This window comes from Leuresthes tenuis, unplaced genomic scaffold, assembly GCF_036924035.1.
Source record: "Leuresthes tenuis unplaced genomic scaffold, fLeuTen1.0.hap1 SCAF_8, whole genome shotgun sequence".
NCBI lineage: Eukaryota > Metazoa > Chordata > Actinopteri > Atheriniformes > Atherinopsidae > Leuresthes > Leuresthes tenuis.
The window spans coordinates 802644-826793 of NW_027325362.1; the positions used below are offsets into that span (position 1 = coordinate 802644).

At 48.9% G+C, this 24150-nt stretch overlaps 1 protein-coding gene across 1 annotated transcript; it reads right to left on the minus strand.

Annotated features, from left to right (window-relative positions):
- Positions 1–2096: 2096 nt before the first annotated feature.
- On the minus strand, positions 2097–24044 carry LOC140312685 (glutamate dehydrogenase, mitochondrial-like). The gene is made up of 13 exons (XM_072390462.1): positions 23401–24044; positions 18771–18851; positions 18606–18661; positions 15505–15568; positions 14496–14590; positions 10246–10425; positions 7043–7180; positions 6718–6855; positions 6567–6647; positions 6370–6493; positions 6211–6302; positions 6081–6143; positions 2097–4365 (listed from the first exon to the last, which is right to left on the minus strand). The coding sequence occupies exons 1-13, from the start codon at positions 23972–23974 to the stop codon at positions 4246–4248; spliced, it is 1806 nt and encodes a 601-aa protein (XP_072246563.1). The 5' UTR covers positions 23975–24044; the 3' UTR covers positions 2097–4245.
- Positions 24045–24150: the final 106 nt, after the last annotated feature.

Genomic DNA, 24150 nt, shown 5'->3' on the forward strand with positions numbered 1-24150 from the left:
ATTGTTCTGTCCCACAGATTCTCTGAAAAGCCTCCAGCTGATCCAAAACCCTGCAGCCAGAGTTCTGCTGAGAACTAACAGCAGAGATCATGTTTCTCCAGTTTTAGCTTCTCTTCATTGGCTCCCTGTTAGATTCAGAATAGAATTTAAGATTCTTCTCCTCACATATAAAGCTCTTAATGACCGAGCTCCATCACATCTTAAAGATCTCACAGTTGGATATTTCCCCAACAGAGCACTTTGCTCTCAGGCTGCAGGTTTCCTTGTGGTTCCCAGAGTTTCTAAAAGCAGAATGGGAGGCAGAGCCTTCAGTTATCAGGCCCCTAAAAGCAGAATGGGAGGCAGAGCCTTCAGTTATCAGGCCCCTAAAAGCAGAATGGGAGGCAGAGCCTTCAGTTATCAGGCCCCTAAAAGCAGAATGGGAGGCAGAGCCTTCAGTTATCAGGCCCCTAAAAGCAGAATGGGAGGCAGAGCCTTCAGTTATCAGGCCCCTAAAAGCAGAATGGGAGGCAGAGCCTTCAGTTATCAGGCCCCTAAAAGCAGAATGGGAGTCAGAGCCTTCAGTTATCAGGCCCCTAAAAGCAGAACGGGAGGCAGAGCCTTCAGTTATCAGGCCCCTAAAAGCAGAATGGGATGCAGAGCCTTCAGTTATCAGGCCCCTAAAAGCAGAATGGGAGGCAGAGCCTTCAGTTATCAGGCCCCTAAAAGCAGAATGGGAGGCAGAGCCTTCAGTTATCAGGCCCCTAAAAGCAGAATGGGAGGCAGAGCCTTCAGTTATCAGGCCCCTAAAAGCAGAATGGGAGGCAGAGCCTTCAGTTATCAGGCCCCTAAAAGCAGAATGGGAGGCAGAGCCTTCAGTTATCAGGCCCCTAAAAGCAGAATGGGAGGCAGAGCCTTCAGTTATCAGGCCCCTAACAGCAGAATGGGAGGCAGAGCCTTCAGTTATCAGGCCCCTAAAAGCAGAATGGGAGGCAGAGCCTTCAGTTATCAGGCCCCTAAAAGCAGAATGGGAGGCAGAGCCTTCAGTTATCAGGCCCCTAAAAGCAGAATGGGAGGCAGAGCCTTCAGTTATCAGGCCCCTAAAAGCAGAATGGGAGGCAGAGCCTTCAGTTATCAGGCCCCTAAAAGCAGAATGGGAGGCAGAGCCTTCAGTTATCAGGCCCCTAAAAGCAGAACGGGAGGCAGAGCCTTCAGTTATCAGGCCCCTAAAAGCAGAATGGGAGGCAGAGCCTTCAGTTATCAGGCCCCTAAAAGCAGAATGGGAGGCAGAGCCTTCAGTTATCAGGCCCCTAAAAGCAGAATGGGAGGCAGAGCCTTCAGTTATCAGGCCCCTAAAAGCAGAATGGGAGGCAGAGCCTTCAGTTATCAGGCCCCTCTCTGTGGAACCAGCTGCCAGTTTGGCTTCAGGAAGCAGACACCCTCTCTACCTTTAAGGTCAGGCTGAAACTTTCCTTTCTGATAAAGCTTATAGTTAGGGATGGCTCAGGGGAGCCTGAAACATCCCATAGTTCTGCTGCTATAGGCCCAGCCTGCTGGGGGAGCTCCCATGATGCACCTCTCCTCCCTCTGACATCATTGCTGTCATTAACTTGTGTTTCTCTTTCTCAGCAGGTGTCTCTGGCCTGGTGTTACGCTGCTTGTTGTCCCCTCTTTCCTGTCCTCTCAGCCCCAGCTGGTCCAGGCAGATGGATCCTTCCTGGTTCTGGTTCTGATGTCCCCTCTTTTAAATCATTACTGCGTCAGGCTCCAGGTAAGAATGTTTTTCTATCACGTCCTGATATGTAAAATCTGAGGAGAATTCGTAGTTTTACCCTTTTGGACTCCATAAGCGAGTCTTCTGGCTGCTGGTCAGCAGTCAGCTGCAGCAGGTCCCTGTCAGAGGATCTTAAACATGAAAAACACCAACAGAATAACACGATTTGACAGTTTAATTATAAACTGGAGCCATCTAAAATGTTTGTGATCTTACATAAACATCACACCAACTGAAACATCCCGTCTTCTCTGTCAGGTTTCAGTTGTTAAACACGTTCCAAATGAAAAGTTGTTGGAAACAAATCAGATTTTAATCACACAAGACAAACAACCAGCAGGTGTTACTTCTGTTTGTGCTTTATTCAACTTTAACCTCCTGTTTTAACAGAAGGCTTCGGTCAGACTGACAGACAGAAAATGATCTGCTTTAAGCTCTGCTTTCACCAGTGAACTTCATCCGCTGCACCTGTGAGCTGCAGTTTAAGGCGTGCCAGCAGGGGGCGCTGCAGCTTCATCTGTTGGACGTCAGCGCATAGTTTGTTCATTATTATTATTATTATTACCAACAGTTTCTGGACGATGAAACAGAAAAACAAGCATGACATGAAACTCAAGCTGTGACTGATTCACTTGATTAATCTGCAGATTGTTTTGATTCATTTGGTCAACTCTGACTTTTTGGTTTACAGCTCTTATTTTAAGGCTAAAAAAGACTAAATATTAGTTGTGATTCTGCAGCTGAAAATGTACAAATATAAAAGAAACAGCTGTGGCTTCAAAAGCAAAATTTTGTTTAAAAACAGATTTTTAACCTGTTTCGGAAACAAATGTTTTCTTCTCATTTAGTTCTTCTTCTCATATGTTTAAACAAAGGTTTTCAGAGTTGATTCTGAGTAAAGTGCAGCTCGGTTCAATCAGTAAGTTTGGATTCAGACTTTAGAGTAAAGGTTACAGAGCATTCTGGGTGTTTTACAGCAACATGGATAAAAATAAGTCTTTAGATCTTTAAACGTTCAAGGAAACATCTCGTTGAGGATTTATATACAGAGTAAAGACGGAGCCCACCGAAGAAGAAACAACTCCGGTCATCTCTGATTGGCCAGCTCCAGATCAGGCTCCACCCACCATGCAGATCAGCTGATAGAAATAGGAGCATTTCATTGGATGCAAAAATAGGCCACGCCCCAAAGTGCAGGACGAGTCTCAGGAAATGATTAACAATTAATTAATTATTAATTAACAAAAATCCTAAAAAAACAAACTAGTTCGTAAAACATTTAAGCGCCATAACTGATTTAAATCGGATACTTTAAGTAGGGGAAAGTTTTTAAACTGAAAAATAATTTAATCATTTCTAAAAGACTTTGGCTCCCGAGAAGAAGTTTGATTTAATTTTAAAACTTAAGTTTGAAGTTTTAGTCGAACAAAATGAAACTTCTGAAGTAAATTTAAAAACCAGACAAACTGCAGATTAATCAATAACTGATCGTTACTCTCCATCCAAACGAAGGTTTTACCTCCACAAAGGTGAGTTCCGCCTCTCCAGGTGTACTAATACAGTATAACCGGCTGTAAAACACACCTTCGGGCAGCTTATTAAGACTAAACCGCAGGATTTAAAGCTAAAAGTTGACCAAACAATGATGGTTATCGACTGAAAAGTGAAACCATGAGCTGCCTAATAAAAGAAAATTATGACTCAGAAATTAATAGTAAACAAGTAATTCCTCTAAATACACAAAACACCAGAATAGCCCTTTAATAAAGTGAGTGAGTAAATGTAAAAGCTCCTGAAGCACTTCTAAATGAGCTTATACAGGAAGTGATGTGACCAGAAGTGTGTGAACCCCGCTGTGTTTAAGCCCATCAGCAGCAGCACAAATGGGTCGTTTCTTCAACCATTTTAATCAACTATGTGCCTCCAAATATAAATAAACCATTTCAAACATCACAAACTTTTAGAAATCAATTCTATATATTAATAATTAATCAGCTGCTTTCAGAAATTAGACTCAATAAATCAATAATGATTAGATGCAGGTAAACCAAATGATCCCCATTAAGCTCCTGGAGCCTCTTTGTTTAAAGCCATAAAGTCTTTACTTTACTTCACCTTTAAACATGAAAGAAAAAGTTACATAATTCTGAGCTTTAATGATTTATAATACATTGATTCATCTGAAATCGCTGATTTATCCAGTTTTAGTGCAAAACCCTAAAAAACTGAAGTTTGTGAATGAGTGTCCATAAACTTTTGGTCACAGAGTTTCTGTGTAATATTAAAGCTTCGGCTGCCAAAGTGTGCAGAAAGCAGCAGAACAGCCAATCAGAAGGCTGCGTTAAAGCTGTGATTTAACTCAGTTTCTCCGGTTTGTTACCGACTGAGCAAAAGGAAGGACGTAAACGGACTAAAAAGAATGTAAACGGATGAAAGGAGGTGTGAAATCCTGGTAACAGACAGGTGAGTAACAAACATGGACGGAGGGCACTTTATGTGAAGATGAGGCCGGAGTCGCTGTACACCCTGAACACCTTCTCGATGGCGTTGACGTACGCCGCCGTCCGCAGGTCCAAACCCAAGTTGTATTTGTTGGCAGTTCGCATGATTTGCTGCCATGGGGGGGGGGTTGATGAGTGAGGATGGGGGAGGGAGGTGCAGACAAGGAGGAGGGGAGGAGGAGACAAATATTGACAATGAACCTCATCAGATATGAAAGCTGTTAAAGACAGATGAGTTTTTTTTAGATAAAGAAACATTTAAAACATGTTTAATGTCTTAAAAGTTTCAAAGTTCAGAAAAAACTTTCTATACAGGTAAACAACGGCGAATCTGATTTTGCTTGGTGTCCCTCAGGGCTCGGTTCTGAGGCCCGTTTGGTTCTTACGTGGCTCAAACTGGCTGTAAAGTTCACCTCTACGCTGATGACACCATTTTATACTGCAGAGCTGCAGCTAAATGATAAAGTATCAGTTCTCAGAGCAGATAAAGATAAATAGACCTTATTCACTCGAGCTAAAAATGCTCATGATTTTGTAAGTAGTCAAGTATTCTAACGATTAATCAATTAATCTGATTAGAAACACCTTTGCAGTAACTATTTAGGAGAGAAAAATGTTTCAGGATTTCAAGATTGAGCTGCATGTCAATAGAGGATTGCATTTATTTGCCAGATTAACACATTTTTTAAAAGAGCGGGGTAGTTCTGGTGACATTTCGACTGAAATTAGCAGCTATTTTTCAAACACCATAAATACAGAAATGAAAAACTGTCTCTACCGCCCATCCCAAGCCTCCGTGTCCTTCTGTTCTCTGCTAGCTTCTTTTTGTTCTCTGCTAGCTTCCTTCTGTTCTCCGCTAGCGTCCTTCTGTTCTCCGCTAGCTTCCTTCTGTTCCCCGCTAGCTTCCTTCAGTTCTCTGCTAGCTTCCTTCTGTTCTCTGCTAGCTTCCTTCTGTTCTCTGCTAGCTTCCTTCTGTTCTCTGCTAGCTTCCTTCAGTTCTCTGCTAGCTTCCTTCTGTTCTCTGCTAGCTTCCTTCTGTTCTCTGCTAGCTTCCTTCTGTTCTCTGCTAGCTTCCTTCTGTTCTCTGCTAGCTTCCTTCAGTTCTCTGCTAGCTTCCTTCAGTTCTCTGCTAGCTTCTTTTTGTTCTCTGCTAGCTTCCTTCTGTTCTCTGCTAGCTTCCTTCTGTTCTCCGCTAGCGTCCTTCTGTTCTCCGCTAGCTTCCTTCTGTTCCCCGCTAGCTTCCTTCAGTTCTCCGCTAGCTTCCTTCAGTTCTCTGCTAGCTTCCTTCTGTTCTCTGCTAGCTTCCTTCTGTTCTCTGCTAGCTTCCTTCAGTTCTCTGCTAGCTTCCTTCAGTTCTCTGCTAGCTTCCTTCAGTTCTCTGCTAGCTTCCTTCTGTTCTCTGCTAGCTTCCTTCTGTTCTCTGATAGCTTCCTTCTGTTCTCTGATAGCTTCCTTCTGTTGTCTGCTAGCTTCCTTCTGTTCTCTGCTAGCTTCCTTCTGTTCTCTGCTAGCTTCCTTCTGTTCTCTGCTAGCTTCCTTCTGTTCTCTGCTAGCTTCCTTCTGTTCTCTGCTAGCTTTCTTCTGTTCTCTGCTAGCTTCCTTCTGTTCTCTGCTAGCTTCTTTCTGTTCTCTGCTAACTTCCTTCTCAGCTAACAAGCCGACTGATTTCCATTAAAAACAAACTCCTGAGCAACTTTTAGCTTTAGCTCACCTGTCAGGAAAACCTCTGATTCTCCAAACTAAGAGCATTCAGAGCACATGTATTTATGTGGGACCCACTCAGTATGAGCAGGTGGTCATAATGTTACGGCTGATTGGTGCGTTACCCGTGCAGAGCGCTCCATGGTGAAAGCCAGACCGGAGTGAACGATGTCCTTCTCAGACGCTCCCTGAAACCACAGCACAGGTTAACCCCGATGATGAGGAGGTGAGGACTCTGAGTCTGATTGTACTCACGGAGATGCGGTCCTGGAACTCGGAGGTGGGGACGATGGGGATGGCGCCTCCGTGTTTTCCAAACTTCCTCTCCAGACTCTCCTGGACCGACACTGCGGAGAAGACAGAGCGTCAGAACCGTAAAGTTCTCGGAACCAGAAGGCGAAGAGTCAGACTCACTCAGCAGGTGGTAGTTGGAGTCCCGCTCGTATTTGAAGGTGAGTCGACCGTAACTGACGTGATTCAAATTCTTCAGCCACTCGAAGTACGAGACGGTGACGCCGCCGGCGTTCAGATACATGTCCTGAGCAGACAGAGGAGGCGTTAACACCTGCAGCCGGTGACCTGTGGATGGTTCTTAACAGCGTTACACTGACCGGGATCACCAGGATGTTCCTCTCCAGGAAGATGCGGTCGGCCTCAGGCGTGGTCGGGCCGTTGGCGCCCTCTGCGATGATCTGACGGCAACACAGACTCAGTTTACCGACTGTACCCTCAACTTATAACCACCTCTGGGATTAAGGTCACCTTGGCCTTGATCTTGTGCGCGTTGCTCTTTGTCAGCTGTTTCTCGCTGGCGGCGGGGATCAAGATGTCGCAGTCGGCCTCCAGGATGCTTCCTTCGTACGGCGTCGAGTTCGGGAATCCTACGATGGTGCCGTTGGCCTGGAGACAAACACATTCGCGAAACTGAGCAACCGTTCATGCCGTTCAGGCTGCAACCTGCGACCGGATCATCCGCCTCCACCACATCCAGACTAATCGGTGTCAGGGGACGTGGTTTGTAAAGCAAGATAATAAAGGACTGAGATGTGGGAGGAGTTATCCAGAGACAGAAAACCTCAGTACAGACCAGTTTGTAGTCCTCCAGCTCTTTTGGGTCGATCCCGTTGGGGTTCCAGATGTTTCCGTCCATTTCTCCGACTCCGACGCACTTCGCTCCGAAGCGATGAAGGTAACGCATGGAGTGGAGACCCACATTACCGAAACCCTGCAGACACAGCGGAGGGCGCATTAACCCATTCATTAGTCACCGATTTCGTGTTGGAAGTTTGGAGCAAACATCCAAATAATCTTTTTAATGTTTGTTTCTTTGTGTTCAGTTTGTGTCGATCAGCTGTCTGAATTAAAACCTTCGAAGCTCAGGACGGCGATTGGATCAAAGGGAAGTTTTAGTGGAATCTGTTGGTGTCCTTAGCTGGGAAACTGTCTTTAATTGGTTCTGTTATTAAAATGATATACAGATTGCGTTCTGGTGCTTTATAAATAAATTAATTGAATTTATTTCTTGTAATTTTCTCTTTTATCAGTCTTTATTTCATTGCATCATCTGTTATTGGTTAAACACTGAACTATTTGATGTTATTAATACTCATTATTGTTCATATGGTTTTATCTTCATGTTTAATCATCCGTCTCATGATTTCTTTTTATTTTGTCGGTGACTTATAAAGCTCTGACAGGTCTGAGAGGTGCAGTATAAACTGATTGATAGATGACAGCCTATGGCGCCATCTGCTGGAGGAAACTGTCATAACAAGTCAGATTCATCTCAACAGGTGAAAATAATGAATCTGTTGTTTTAAATGATGTTTTTCTCCTTTATGAACTGAACTCAGGACATTATGAGCTGAATAAGCTGCTGAAGTTACCCGTGTGTATAAAGAGTGTGTTGTTGTCACGTCCTGCTCTGCCTGAAGGAACTGAGGACCGATTTATTTGTTTAACAGCTCTGTTCATTCATCTTCTTCACGACTATTTTAATTCCTATGATATTTGTTCTGTTCTCTGATGTCACTTCATGTTGTTCTGCAGTAAAAGGGAGGCATTATAATGAAGAGAGAATCTCCTGAGGAGCATTTAAACTTCCAGTATCATGTTTTTCAAGGGAACATATTGTGTAAAATCCCTTCTTCCTGTTCCTGGAAGTATATATCAGGGTGTCTAAAGTCACCAGCAGGTGAAAAATTCCCCCAAAACACAACCCTGGGATTTATTTAGTTTCCTTCTGTTTGAAAGTTCCTCATTTAACGAGTCGTTCTGATTTTCATGAGGCAGCATCACAGGTATAGATCTGACTCAGTGACGGCCTACAGCAACCATCATGATGCTAACCAGCTCTCCACATCATCAAGACTGCAACAGACCAGTTACTCTATCGATCGATCATGTTATCAGATGTGTCTGTTCTTCTTCCGCTAGCTTCCCCCTGTTCTCCGCTAGCTTCCTCCTGTTCTCCTCTAGCTTCCTCCTGTTCTCCGCTAGCTTCCCCCTGTTCTCCTCTAGCTTCCTCCTGTTCTCCTCTAGCTTCCTCCTGTTCTCCTCTAGCTTCCTCCTGTTCTCCTCTAGCTTCCTCCTGTTCTCCGCTAGCTTCCTCCTGTTTTCCGCTAGCTTCCTCCTGTTCTCCTCTAGCTTCCTCCTGTTCTCCTCTAGCTTCCTCCTGTTTTCCGCTAGCTTCCTCCTGTTCTCCGCTAGCTTCCTCCTGTTCTCCGCTAGCTTCCTCCTGTTCTCCTCTAGCTTCCTCCTGTTCTCCGCTAGCTTCCTCCTGTTCTCCTCTAGCTTCCTCCTGTTCTCCGCTAGCTTCCTCCTGTTTTCCGCTAGCTTCCTCCTGTTCTCCGCTAGCTTCCCCCTGTTCTCCGCTAGCTTCCCCCTGTTTTCCGCTAGCTTCCTCCTGTTCTCCGCTAGCTTCCTCCTGTTCTCCGCTAGCTTCCTCCTGTTCTCCGCTAGCTTCCTCCTGTTCTCCGCTAGCTTCCTCCTGTTCTCCGCTAGCTTCCTCCTGTTCTCCGCTAGCTTCCTCCTGTTCTCCGCTAGCTTCCTCCTGTTCTCCTCTAGCTTCCTCCTGTTCTCCGCTAGCTTCCTCCTGTTTTCCGCTAGCTTCCTCCTGTTCTCCGCTAGCTTCCCCCTGTTCTCCGCTAGCTTCCCCCTGTTTTCCGCTAGCTTCCTCCTGTTCTCCTCTAGCTTCCTCCTGTTCTCCGCTAGCTTCCCCCTGTTTTCCGCTAGCTTCCCCCTGTTCTCCGCTAGCTTCCCCCTGTTCTCCGCTAGCTTCCTCCTGTTCTCCGCTAGCTTCCTCCTGTTCTCCGCTAGCTTCCCCCTGTTCTCCGCTAGCTTCCCCCTGTTTTCCGCTAGCTTCCCCCTGTTCTCCGCTAGCTTCCCCCTGTTTTCCGCTAGCTTCCTCCTGTTTTCCGCTAGCTTCCTCCTGTTCTCCGCTAGCTTCCCCCTGTTCTCCGCTAGCTTCCCCCTGTTTTCCGCTAGCTTCCTCCTGTTCTCCGCTAGCTTCCTCCTGTTCTCCGCTAGCTTCCTCCTGTTCTCCGCTAGCTTCCTCCTGTTCTCCGCTAGCTTCCTCCTGTTCTCCGCTAGCTTCCTCCTGTTCTCCTCTAGCTTCCTCCTGTTCTCCGCTAGCTTCCTCCTGTTTTCCGCTAGCTTCCTCCTGTTCTCCGCTAGCTTCCCCCTGTTCTCCGCTAGCTTCCCCCTGTTTTCCGCTAGCTTCCTCCTGTTCTCCGCTAGCTTCCTCCTGTTCTCCGCTAGCTTCCTCCTGTTCTCCTCTAGCTTCCTCCTGTTCTCCTCTAGCTTCCTCCTGTTCTCCGCTAGCTTCCTCCTGTTCTCCTCTAGCTTCCTCCTGTTCTCCTCTAGCTTCCTCCTGTTCTCCTCTAGCTTCCTCCTGTTCTCCGCTAGCTTCCTCCTGTTCTCCGCTAGCTTCCTCCTGTTCTCCGCTAGCTTCCTCCTGTTCTCCGCTAGCTTCCTCCTGTTTTCCGCTAGCTTCCTCCTGTTCTCCGCTAGCTTCCTCCTGTTCTTCCTCCTGTTAGTAATCGAGCTACTGGAGGAATTCAGCTCCATTCATCAATCGGATCAATCGATTGAACGGCAGAGAAAATCGAAGAGGGTCAGAGATGAATAAATTCAGGAATTAAATCTACATTCATTTTAATTCTGTGGAGCAAAGAGAAAAGATGTCACCGCAGGCCTCTCAGCACAGGAAGCAGAGGTTTTCAGGGCTGTGATGTCATCCTGTGCCTCAGGGTCATGTGATCAGTTTGGTTCTGGTATTTGTTGCCGTACCTGGATGACGAAAGTCTTGTCCTGGAAGCCCGGACACATTCCCAGCTGGCTCATGTAGGACGCCTCGTTGATGAAGTTCTCGATGCCGTGGAAGACTCCGCGGCCGGTGGCGGAGATCCGACCGTGGATCCCTCCCTGACTGATGGGCTTCCCGGTGACGCAGGCATGAGCGTTGATGTCCTGACGAGGAAGAACAAAAAAAGGCGAGTGAGGAAGACTGCAGGAGGGTCATTAACCAGGAGAGTTTTCAGGTAAGAGCTGTGACAGATCATCATTTTTCTATCGTCTTTTTGTTTTAAACTCTTTTTGGTTTCTTCACAGCTGCTGTAGTTCAGCTCATCGGCTCTCTTCCTGTGTCTGAAATTATTCTCAAAGACACATTTCAACAACTTAGACCTACAAGCAGGAGGGGAGGAGCCTTCTCTGGTCTTGTTCTAAAGTGTAAAACTCCTTCTTCCTGTTCCTGGGAGCATATATCAGGGCGTCTGAAGTGTAAAACTCCTTCTTCCTGCTCCTGGGAGCATATATCAGGGCGTCTGAAGTGTAAAACTCCTTCTTCCTGCTCCTGGGAGCAGATATCAGGGCGTCTGAAGTGAAAAACTCCTTCTTCCTGTTCCTGGGAGCATATATCAGGGCGTCTGAAGTGTAAAACTCCTTCTTCCTGTTCCTGGGAGCATATATCAGGGCGTCTGAAGTGTAAAACTCCTTCTTCCTGTTCCTGGGAGCATATATCAGGGCGTCTGAAGTGTAAAACTCCTTCTTCCTGCTCCTGGGAGCATATATCAGGGCGTCTGAAGTGTAAAACTCCTTCTTCCTGTTCCTGGGAGCATATATCAGGGCGTCTGAAGTGTAAAACTCCTTCTTCCTGCTCCTGGGAGCATATATCAGGGCGTCTGAAGTGTAAAACTCCTTCTTCCTGTTCCTGGGAGCATATATCAGGGCGTCTGAAGTGTAAAACTCCTTCTTCCTGTTCCTGGGAGCATATATCAGGGCGTCTGAGGTGTAAAACTCCTTCTTCCTGTTCCTGGGAGCATATATCAGGGCGTCTGAAGTGTAAAACTCCTTCTTCCTGCTCCTGGGAGCATATATCAGGGCGTCTGAAGTGTAAAACTCCTTCTTCCTGTTCCTGGGAGCATATATCAGGGCGTCTGAAGTGCAAAACTCCTTCTTCCTGCTCCTGGGAGCATATATCAGGGCGTCTGAAGTGTAAAACTCCTTCTTCCTGTTCCTGGGAGCATATATCAGGGCGTCTGAAGGGTAAAACTCCTTCTTCCTGTTCCTGGGAGCATATATCAGGGCGTCTGAAGTGTAAAACTCCTTCTTCCTGCTCCTGGGAGCATATATCAGGGCGTCTGAAGTGTAAAACTCCTCCTTCCTGCTCCTGGGAGCATATATCAGGGCGTCTGAAGTGTAAAACTCCTTCTTCCTGTTCCTGGGAGCATATATCAGGGCATCTGAAGTGTAAAACTCCTTCTTCCTGCTCCTGGGAGCATATATCAGGGCGTCTGAAGTGTAAAACTCCTTCTTCCTGCTCCTGGGAGCATATATCAGGGCGTCTGAAGTGTAAAACTCCTCCTTCCTGCTCCTGGGAGCATATATCAGGGCGTCTGAAGTGTAAAACTCCTTCTTCCTGTTCCTGGGAGCATATATCAGGGCATCTGAAGTGTAAAACTCCTTCTTCCTGCTCCTGGGAGCATATATCAGGGCGTCTGAAGTGTAAAACTCCTTCTTCCTGCTCCTGGGAGCATATATCAGGGCGTCTGAAGTGTAAAACTCCTTCTTCCTGCTCCTGGGAGCATATATCAGGGCGTCTGAAGTGTAAAACTCCTTCTTCCTGTTCCTGGGAGCATATATCAGGGCGTCTGAAGTGTAAAACTCCTTCTTTCTGTTCCTGGGAGCATATATCAGGGCGTCTGAAGTGTAAAACTCCTTCTTCCTGTTCCTGGGAGCATATATCAGGGCGTCTGAAGTGTAAAACTCCTTCTTCCTGTTCCTGGGAGCATATATCAGGGCGTCTGAAGTGTAAAACTCCTTCTTCCTGTTCCTGGGAGCATATATCAGGGCGTCTGAAGGGTAAAACTCCTTCTTCCTGCTCCTGGGAGCATATATCAGGGCGTCTGAAGTGTAAAACTCCTTCTTCCTGTTCCTGGGAGCATATATCAGGGCATCTGAGGTGTAAAACTCCTTCTTCCTGTTCCTGGGAGCATATACCAGGGCGTCTGAAGTGTAAAACTCCTTCTTCCTGCTCCTGGGAGCATATATCAGGGCGTCTGAAGTGTAAAACTCCTTCTTCCTGTTCCTGGGAGCATATATCAGGGCATCTGAGGTGTAAAACTCCTTCTTCCTGTTCCTGGGAGCATATATCAGGGCGTCTGAAGTGTAAAACTCCTTCTTCCTGCTCCTGGGAGCATATATCAGGGCGTCTGAAGTGTAAAACTCCTTCTTCCTGTTCCTGGGAGCATATATCAGGGCGTCTGAAGTGTAAAACTCCTTCTTCCTGTTCCTGGGAGCATATATCAGGGCATCTGAAGTGTAAAACTCCTTCTTCCTGTTCCTGGGAGCATATATCAGGGCGTCTGAAGTGTAAAACTCCTTCTTCCTGTTCCTGGGAGCATATATCAGGGCGTCTGAAGTGTAAAACTCCTTCTTCCTGTTCCTGGGAGCATATATCAGGGCATCTGAGGTGTAAAACTCCTTCTTCCTGTTCCTGGGAGCATATATCAGGGCGTCTGAAGTGTAAAACTCCTTCTTCCTGTTCCTGGGAGCATATATCAGGGCGTCTGAAGTGTAAAACTCCTTCTTCCTGTTCCTGGGAGCATATATCAGGGCGTCTGAAGTGTAAAACTCCTTCTTCCTGTTCCTGGGAGCATATATCAGGGCGTCTGAAGTGTAAAACTCCTTCTTCCTGTTCCTGGGAGCATATATCAGGGCATCTGAGGTGTAAAACTCCTTCTTCCTGTTCCTGGGAGCATATATCAGGGCGTCTGAAGTGTAAAACTCCTTCTTCCTGCTCCTGGGAGCATATATCAGGGCGTCTGAAGTGTAAAACTCCTTCTTCCTGTTCCTGGGAGCATATATCAGGGCATCTGAGGTGTAAAACTCCTTCTTCCTGTTCCTGGGAGCATATATCAGGGCGTCTGAAGTGTAAAACTCCTTCTTCCTGCTCCTGGGAGCATATATCAGGGCGTCTGAAGTGTAAAACTCCTTCTTCCTGTTCCTGGGAGCATATATCAGGGCGTCTGAAGTGTAAAACTCCTTCTTCCTGTTCCTGGGAGCATATATCAGGGCGTCTGAAGTGTAAAACTCCTTCTTCCTGTTCCTGGGAGCATATATCAGGGCGTCTGAAGTGTAAAACTCCTTCTTCCTGCTCCTGGGAGCATATATCAGGGCGTCTGAAGTGTAAAACTCCTTCTTCCTGCTCCTGGGAGCATATATCAGGGCGTCTGAAGTGTAAAACTCCTTCTTCCTGCTCCTGGGAGCAGATATCAGGGCGTCTGAAGTGTAAAACTCCTTCTTCCTGCTCCTGGGAGCAGATATCAGGGCGTCTGAAGTGTAAAACTCCTTCTTCTAGTTCCTGGGAGCATATATCAGGGCGTCTGAAGTGTAAAACTCCTTCTTCCTGTTCCTGGGAGCATATATCAGGGCGTCTGAAGTGTAAAACTCCTTCTTCCTGTTCCTGGGAGCATATATCAGGGCGTCTGAAGTGTAAAACTCCTTCTTCCTGCTCCTGGGAGCATATATCAGGGCGTCTGAAGTGTAAAACTCCTTCTTCCTGCTCCTGGGAGCATATATCAGGGCGTCTGAAGTGTAAAACTCCTTCTTCCTGCTCCTGGGAGCATATATCAGGGCGTCTGAAGTGTAAAACTCCTTCTTCCTGTTCCTGGGAGCATATATCAGGGCGTCTGAAGTGTAAAACTCCTTCTTCCTGCTCCTGGGAGCATATATCAGGGCGTCTGAAGTCACCAGCAGGTGTAAAACTCCCAAAAACACAACCCTGGGATTTATTTAGTTCCCCTTTGTGTGAAAGTTCCTCATTAAACGAGCCGTTCTGATTTTCATCTCTAAAGTCACTCCTTAAGTTGGCTCCACCTGTCCTGATGAGATCTTTATCTTTATTAGATCATTTTTATTAGACTTAAAAGACATTTTAGATCTGAAACGTTTCTGTTTCCTGGTTAAATTAATTAAATTTAGCCCGACACGCAGCACTGCTCTGGAGGTTTTACCGACTGAATGCATTTCAGACTCACATAGTGTCCCACGGTGGTGGCGAAGGTGTCAGCGATCCACGACATCTCCCGCTCGCCGGTGCTCATGTCAGGAGCAGGAACATCGATACCCGGCCCTGAAACGCCACAAACATCGAGAGTCGGTTTCTGCAAAGCTCAGAAGTGATTTCATGTGACAGATTGAACCAACATAAAAACGAGGAGGCGGCGAACGGAGCCGGAGCTCCTGGTTCTGCTCCGTCTTCACGCTTTCATTGATCCAGTGACTTCCTGCTGAAGGTCTTTCATTCGCCATGAAACAGGAAGTTCTGTCCTGATATTTTCCATGTCTGCATCTTAGACTCCACACATGGTCACATCGCCATCTAATGGCGGTAAGAACAGAGACACTTCTACGTCACCCCAGACAACCGACGCCACGGCGCCACGGCACCACGGCCGCTCTTCGCCGTTTGCAGCTTTAATTCTGATTGGATCTCGATTTGTTGTAGTCTCAGTCCTCGTAAAGTCTTTTTTTATTCGGTTTTAGTCTCATTTTGGTCAGAAACAAAAAGGTCGTTGTTAGAAAATATATATAGTTATACTATGAGAAAAGCTGCAAGAATAAGAGTTTCTGTGATGGGGGGGGGGGCTCCTCCTGTCTTTTGGTTCTCATAACACTATGTAGCAAGCAAAAGTGTTTTGACTGTCTGAACTCGTCTTCCCATCACATTAAATGGCGAGTAATGTCTTTTCCCATAACATTGAACGTCCCTTTCCCATAACATTGAACGTCCCTTTTCCCATAACATTGAACGTCCCTTTTCCCATAACATTGAACGTCCCTTTTCCCATAACATTGAACGTCCGAAACAAAAAGGTCATTGACTGTAACTCTGATGAAAATGTTTGATGAAAACTCTCAGAGATGATGTAGAAAACTTTCCTGATTTCCGAGCAGATCGGCGAGCTCCTTTTCTTCCTCCTCAGCTGACTAAAAGCTTTATCACCTGACAGGTAACGCCCTTAAATCCCTGATCTGCTGACTCACCGATGAAGCCTTTCTTGGCGAGCTCGATGGTGAACCTTCTGGTGATTTTCTCCAACTCGGTGTCCTGAAAACACACCAATAACAAACAGGGTTACACTAAACGTCCCCGAGGATTCAGCTTCAGGTGGGTTAAGCTTGTTTTAAAGCGTCGCTCACGGCGCTTTGCCCGCCGCGGCACTGATCCGGCGGATTATACGGTCGGTTCGGTCGACATTTCCCTCTGTGATCTCCAGATGTTCTGATCAGAACTAATGCAGTGAATGGATTTGGTTTTAAGACTTCACTTTTAAAGCCCGTAAGAAATGTCGACCCCATACGAGCCCCCTTAGATCCTCAGGGGGCGGGGCCTTCTGGCAGCTCCAAAATCAAGGCTCCAATCCAGAGGCGACTGTATATTTGCGACTTTGGAATGACCCACCTGAGCAAATAAGGCACCGACTTCTTTTAAATCACCTCTTAAAACCCATTTTGATAGATCGGCATCCATGTGACCTTTATTTATTCATTTAGATGAGTTTTAATATTTGTTTCTTGCCTTTGATCCTTAACTGTTTGGCTCCACCTGGTCTGTCAAACCACTTTATAAACTCTTTTTTAAAAGCTTAAGTAAAGTTATCAATATTTACATATTTTTAAATCTGTGAGCCGAAGTTTATTCTTGTTCTGTTTCACTGCCTCCTCACATGTTCAAACTGAAGCTCATTCCTTCATGTCAGGGGTCAGAGGTCAGCACGTGTCACATGACTTATGTGCTTTCCTAAAAGAGCAAAGGTCATGCAAACATTTACCAAACGTGTGTGCGTACGTGTGGCTGAGTCATCATGAATCCCAGTGTTCCTCTGCCAGCTGATGGCTCAGCGTTTCCTCACAGGGCTGAACTAGTGTGTCTCTGTGTGTTTTTGCATCATTGTGGGACACAAAACTGACTGCACACCAAGTTTTAGGGACTTCCTGGAAATGTGGGAACCAGAATTTGTTCCAACATGAACTTTCTGAGGGTTCAACTTAGGTTATAGGCAGGGCTTCAGCAAACGATTATTTAGATAATTGATTAATCGAGTAACCGATAAGAAAAAATTACATTATGAATAAACAGTTAGAGCTGAGCGACAAAACACATTTTTCTTTAAATGTGACTAAAGTTTTTTAGATGTTGATAAAAAATTACGTATTAGCCTTTACCAAAGAATTCCTGAAGGAACTTGAGGTTTTCTGAAGGAACTCAACGTCCCCTGAAGGAACTCTGACCATCTTCCCCCATCTGTCAATCTTCCCCTATCGCCCCATCTTCCCCCATCGCCCCAACTTCCCCCATCTGTCGATCTTCCCCTATCGCCCCATCTTCCCGCATCGCCCCATCTTCCCGCATCGCCCCATCTTCCCCCATCTGCCCATCTTCTCCCATCGCCCCAACTTCCCCCATCTGCCCATCTTCTCCCATCGCCCCAACTTCCCCCATCTGCCCATCTTCCCCCATCGCCCCATCTTCCCCCATCTGCCCCCATCTGCCCATCTTCTCCCATCGCCCCAACTTCCCCCATCTGCCCATCTTCCCCCATCGCCCCATCTTCCCCCATCGCCCCATCTTCCCCCATCGCCCCAACTTCCCCCATCGCCCCATCTTCCCCATCTGCCCATCTTCCCCTATCGCCCCATCTTCCCCATCTGCCCATCTTCCCCTATCGCCCCATCTTCCCCATCTGCCCATCTTCCCGCATCGCCCCATCTTCCCCCATCTGCCCATCTTCCCCCATCGCCCCATCTTCCCCCATCTGCCCATCTTCCCCATCTTCCCCCATCGCCCCATCTTCCCCCATCGCCCCAACTTCCCCCATCGCCCCATCTTCCCCATCTGCCCATCTTCCCCTATCGCCCCATCTTCCCCATCTGCCCATCTTCCCGCATCGCCCCATCTTCCCCATCTGCCCATCTTCCCCTATCGCCCCATCTTCCCCTATCGCCCCATCTTCCCCCATCTGCCCATCTTCCCCATCTGCCCATCTTCCCCCATCGCCCCATCTTCCCCCATCGCCCCAACTTCCCCATCTGCCCATCTTCCCCTATCGCCCCATCTGCCCATCTTCCCCATCTGCCCATCTTCCCCTATCGCCCCATCTTCCCCATCTGCCCATCTTCCCCCATCGCCCCATCTTCCCCATCTGCCCAACTTCCCCCATCTGTCGATCTTCCCCCATCGCCCCATCTTCCCCCATCGCCCCATCTTCCCCATCTGCCCAACTTCCCCCATCTGTCGATCTTCCCCATCGCCCCATCTTCCCCCATCTGCCCATCTTCCCCCATCGCCCCAACTTCCCCCATCTGTCGATCTTCCCCTATCGCCCCATCTTCCCCCATCTGCCCATCTTCCCCCATCGCCCCATCTTCCCCCATCTGTCGATCTTCCCCCATCGCCCCATCTTCCCCCATCTGCCCATCTTCCCCCATCTTCCCCATCTGCCCAACTTCCCCTATCGCCCCATCTTCCCCCATCTGCCCATCTTCCCCCATCGCCCCATCTTCCCCCATCTGCCCATCTTCTCCCATCGCCCCATCTTCCCCCATCTGTCGATCTTCCCCTATCGCCCCAACTTCCCCCATCTGTCGATCTTCCCCCATCGCCCCATCTTCCGATCTTCCCCCATCGCCCCATCTTCCCCCATCTGCCCATCTTCCCCCATCGCCCCAACTTCCCCCATCTGTCGATCTTCCCCTATCGCCCCATCTTCCCCCATCTGTCGATCTTCCCCTATCGCCCCAACTTCCCCCATCTGCCCATCTTCCCCCATCGCCCCATCTTCCCCCATCTGTCGATCTTCCCCCATCGCCCCATCTTCCCCCATCTGCCCATCTTCCCCCATCTTCCCCATCTGCCCAACTTCCCCTATCGCCCCATCTTCCCCCATCTGCCCATCTTCCCCCATCGCCCCATCTTCCCCCATCTGCCCATCTTCCCCCATCGCCCCAACTTCCCCCATCTGTCGATCTTCCCCTATCGCCCCATCTTCCCCCATCTGTCGATCTTCCCCTATCGCCCCATCTTCCCCATCTGTCGATCTTCCCCTATCGCCCCATCTTCCCGCAGAGGTTGTGTCAGAACTTACCGAGTAGTTCTTTGTGTTGATCTTCACTCCGGCTTTGGCTCCACCAAACGGGACGTCTGGAACAGATTCACACAACAAACAGCAGCTTCATATTTGGATCAGAACCACTTTCAGGTCAGGGAAAGGATCCTGGTAAGGCATCATGAGTGTGTGTTGTGTGCTCACCAACGACAGCACATTTGTACGTCATCAGTGAGGCCAAAGCTTTGACCTCATCGACGGACACGTCGGTGCTGTAACGAATACCTAAAACACACAAAGATCACTCAGTTAAACCCAAACAGACTGGAACAAAGATGGAAATCTTACATCCTGCTTCCCTCCGAGCAGCCGGACCTTCTTCTAATCTTTTAAAACAATAGTTCTCCAGATTCAGATCAAATATTCACTTTATGTTTGACCCTGTTTCAGTAAATCACTGCAGCCGTTTCCTGTTTTCATTGAAATATAGAAGGAAATGAGGGCTGATCGGGACTTTGGGTCAGAACTGTATTATCTTTCCATCCAGCTATCCCTCATGTCTGACTGAATAAAGCGACAGAGATAAAGTCAGTGAACCCCGACATAATTCAACCTCTAAGTGTTTCCCTTCAAACAGCTGGAAATTCAACAGTTTCTTTTAATTAAAAAGATGTTTCCTGTTTTCATAGAAATATAGAAAGAAATTAGTCTGGATCAGGACTTTTACACTTTGTTGGAGTTGCTGATAATCTGTTAATTAACTAATAATTTCTAATAAATAAGTTTTTTTAATATTTAAAGCATGACTTAGCGGCTGCCTGACATCCTGTTAACATTTTCCTTAGTTTGGTTCTGCTGCTGACATCAGCCGCCCTGTTTCTCTGTATGCAGAATAAAAATGGACAGAAAGTGAAGGGAGTTCTGAATGGGGCTTTAAATGGCTTCCAGCCAACACAGCTGGCGTGGAAACACTGAGGAAAAGTTCTGGTTCCGGTCCGAGACACTTGAACGAGGCAGGAGGAGACGGCACGACGAAGCAGGAACCGCGGTGTTGCAAATTCCAGTTGCATGACTTGTTGAAGCCACTGTGAGTCAGACAAGGTGTGGCGACCTCGGCTCATTTAAAGGGACAGTACGCACCTTTAGACCACGCCTGGTTTACCTGTTCACACACAGAACACCTGATGGTTCTGACACAAGCTGGATCAGAACACGTGGCTTCATATGACGCAGACGGACAACATGAACAGAACCAGACCGATAGAACCAGACCGGAACAGGCCGACCAAACCACACTGGAACATACTGGAAATCATCCTGAATATTGACCCAAACCGGGGACAGCTGAGGTCAATCACACACTGAACCGAGGAGCAGAACCGGGGAACTGATCCAAGGAGCAGAACCGGGGAACTGATCCAAGGAGCAGAACCGGGGAACTGAATCGAGGAGCAGAACCGGGGTGCAGAACCAAGGAGCTGATGCAAGGAGCAGAACCGGGGAACTGATCCAAGGAGCAGAACCGGGGAACTGATCCAAGGAGCAGAACCGGGGAACTGAACCAATGCAGAACCGGAGAGCAGAACCAAGGAACTGAACCAAGGAGCAGAACCGGGGAACTGATCCAAGGAGCAGAACCGGGGAACTGAACCAATGCAGAACCGGAGAGCAGAACCAAGGAACTGAACCAAGGAGCAGAACCGGGGAACTGAACCGAGGAGCAGAACCGGGGAGCAGAACCAAGGAACTGAACCAAGGAGCAGAACCGGGGAACTGATCCAAGGAGCAGAACCGGGGAACTGAACCAATGCAGAACCGGGGCGCAGAACCAGGGAACTGAACCAATGCAGAACCGGAGAGCAGAACCGGGGAACTGAACCGAGGAGCAGAACCGGGGACTGAACCGAGGAGCAGAACCAAGGAGCAGAACCGGGGAACTGATCCAAGGAGCAGAACCGGGGAACTGAACCAATGCAGAACCGGAGAGCAGAACCAAGGAACTGAACCAAGGAGCAGAACCGGGGAACTGATCCAAGGAGCAGAACCGGGGAACTGAACCAATGCAGAACCGGGGCGCAGAACCAGGGAACTGAACCAATGCAGAACCGGGGAGCAGAACCGGGGACCTGAACCGAGGAGCAGAACCGGGGAACTGAATCGAGGAGCAGAACCGGGGTGCAGAACCAAGGAGCTGATGCAAGGAGCAGAGCCGGGGACCTGAAGCCAGGAGCAAAACCAGGGAACTGAACCAAGGAGCAGAACCGGGGAACTGATCCAAGGAGCAGAACCGGGGAACTGAACCAATGCAGAACCGGAGAGCAGAACCAAGGAACTGAACCGAGGAGCAGAACCGGGGAACTGAACCGAGGAGCAGAACCGGGGAGCAGAACCAAGGAACTGAACCAAGGAGCAGAACCGGGGAACTGATCCAAGGAGCAGAACCGGGGAACTGAACCAATGCAGAACCGGGGAGCAGAACCAAGGAACTGAACCAAGGAGCAGAACCGGGGAACTGAACCGAGGAGCAGAACCGGGGAGCAGAACCAAGGAACTGAACCAAGGAGCAGAACCGGGGAACTGATCCAAGGAGCAGAACCGGGGAACTGAACCAATGCAGAACCGGGGCGCAGAACCAGGGAACTGAACCAATGCAGAACCGGAGAGCAGAACCGGGGAACTGAACCGAGGAGCAGAACCGGGGACTGAACCGAGGAGCAGAACCAAGGAGCAGAACCGGGGAACTGATCCAAGGAGCAGAACCGGGGAACTGAACCAATGCAGAACCGGAGAGCAGAACCAAGGAACTGAACCAAGGAGCAGAACCGGGGAACTGATCCAAGGAGCAGAACCCGGGGAACTGAACCAATGCAGAACCGGGGCGCAGAACCAGGGAACTGAACCAATGCAGAACCGAGGAGCAGAACCGGGGACCTGAACCGAGGAGCAGAACCGGGGAACTGAATCGAGGAGCAGAACCGGGGTGCAGAACCAAGGAGCTGATGCAAGGAGCAGAGCCGGGGACCTGAAGCCAGGAGCAAAACCAGGGAACTGAACCAAGGAGCAGAACCGGGGAACTGATCCAAGGAGCAGAACCGGGGAACTGAACCAATGCAGAACCGGAGAGCAGAACCAAGGAACTGAACCGAGGAGCAGAACCGGGGAACTGAACCGAGGAGCAGAACCGGGGAGCAGAACCAAGGAACTGAACCAAGGAGCAGAACCGGGGAACTGATCCAAGGAGCAGAACCGGGGAACTGAACCAATGCAGAACCGGGGAGCAGAACCAAGGAACTGAACCAAGGAGCAGAACCGGGGAACTGAACCGAGGAGCAGAACCGGGGAGCAGAACCAAGGAACTGAACCAAGGAGCAGAACCGGGGAACTGATCCAAGGAGCAGAACCGGGGAACTGAACCAATGCAGAACCGGGGCGCAGAACCAGGGAACTGAACCAATGCAGAACCGGAGAGCAGAACCGGGGAACTGAACCGAGGAGCAGAACCGGGGACTGAACCGAGGAACTGAACCAAGGAGCAGAACCGGGGAACTGATCCAAGGAGCAGAACCGGGGAACTGAACCAATGCAGAACCGGAGAGCAGAACCAAGGAACTGAACCAAGGAGCAGAACCGGGGAACTGAACCGAGGAACTGAACCAAGGAGCAGAACCGGGGAACTGATCCAAGGAGCAGAACCGGGGAACTGAACCAATGCAGAACCGGAGAGCAGAACCAAGGAACTGAACCAATGCAGAACCGGGGAGCAGAACCAAGGAACTGATCCAAGGAGCAGAACCAAGGAACTGATCCAAGGAGCAGAACCAGGGAACTGAACCAATGCAGAACCGAGGAGCAGAACTAGGGAACTGAACCAAGGAGCAAAACCGGGGAACTGAACCGGAGAGCAGAACCAAGGAACTGAACCAAGGAGCAAAACCGGGGAACTGAACCAAGGAGCAGAACCAAGGAACTGAACCGAGGAGCAGAACCAAGGAACTGATCCAAGGAGCAGAACCAAGGAACTGAACCGAGGAGCAGAACCAAGGAACTGAACCGAGGAGCAGAACCAGGGAACTGAACCAAGGAGCAGAGCCTCCACCTTTAGCCCTGTCAGAGGCCGGCCTTCAGCAGGTTAAACCAGCTGTGGGAGGATGTTTATGTTCAAACACACGGCTCAGGTACGTTTCCACGTCATGTTAACACGCTGTCGTCGGACCACACGGCAGCAGACCGGGTGGTGACACCACCTGTCATCAGAGCGCAGGTCAAGACACCGCTCAGCATTCCTGTCGGGGAGGAAACCTCAGCTCACACACATTAAACCCACCGACGCCGGCGGACCCTCCTCTGACCCGAGCTGAGGTGCACGGGTTACGAAACGTGCACAAACACCATGTTCCACCTCCGAGAGCTCACATCAGTTAGTGTGAAAACAACAACCCACGCAGAAGAGGAAGGAGCCAGTTAACAGTTTGTTTTATCAGCTGCTTTACTTTAGATCAAACTCAGATAAATCAGTGAAATTTCACTAAACTGGGCCCATTATTAAACCTTTAACAACCCGATAAACCTGCCCCGGGTCGGAATAAATAAGCAAACAGTCTGAATGTATTTCAGCTCATTTCTGGTGTTGGTTTAATAAAAAAGATTTCTGAAAGCTTTATTCTGACTTTCATGACTTTTTTCCACAGTCAGAGTTTAGATGGAAAACTTTGTCCTACAGCAATGTTCTTTTTTTAGATTCTTCAGGTCCAGATCAGCTGAGCTCCTCCCTGCACTTTGTGTGTTTCTACAGTAATGATGACCCGGTCCGGTCCGGGTCCGGTCCGGTCCTCACCTCCCTTGCAGGGCGTCCTGTGCTGGCTGTGCTGAGCCCGGTAGCCCTCTATCACCTCCCACTCTCCGTTGTCCCTCCTGATCGGGAAGCTGACGCTCAGGACGTGGTTACACGGCTTGATGATCCGCAGGATCCCGCGGACCCGCTTCCTCTTGTGCTCGGGGCTCTCCCGGGTCTTCAAGTCCTCCACCAGCTTGTCCTCCACGATAGAGGCGCCGCGGTCGAAGAAGCCCTCCACCATGGTGAAGAAGTTCGGGTCATCGTCCCGGTCCACGGCCTGGCTGTAGCCGCGGTACCGCAGCAGGGACGCGGACACCGGAGCTGCCGAGTCAGCGGCCGCTGCGGAGCAGCCTGAGGCCAGGACGCTGCCCGCTCCCCGGGTGAGTAGTTCTCCGAAGCACCGGTACATTTTCTGTGTTTGAGTAAGTTTGCCGTCCGGTGGAGGTGAGGGCGCCGGTGAGAGGTGGACAGTGTGCGGGAAGACGAGGAAATGAAGCGGCGAAAACAGAAGTTTGTACCGCAGCAGCGGCTCCTCCTTCCTGCCGCCCCTTCCTGCCAACCTGCACCTCCGCATGCGGTGCGTGACAACATGTGCACGTGCAGCTGCGTGTACTTAACCCAGCTAAACTGGAACAGCACGAGCACGAGACAGTTCAACGGCCGCGTTGTGCTGTGAGCTGTGTAGCTTAGCTTAGCTCAGCGTTGGTGTTGAAAAACTGTCAAAACGTGTTAAAAAACTCTCTGAAACCG

Bases quoted from the DNA above. Each gene is read 5' to 3' on its own strand.
- LOC140312685 (XM_072390462.1), bottom strand. From the start codon at position 23,974: ATGCGGAGGTGCAGGTTGGCAGGAAGGGGCGGCAGGAAGGAGGAGCCG. The intron at 14,591-15,504 runs GTGAGTCAGCAG...GTGGCGTTTCAG, and splicing joins CGCCAAGAAAGGCTTCATCG to GGCCGGGTATCGATGTTCCT. The intron at 6,494-6,566 runs GTCAGTGTAACG...CTGTCTGCTCAG, and splicing joins GGAACATCCTGGTGATCCCG to GACATGTATCTGAACGCCGG.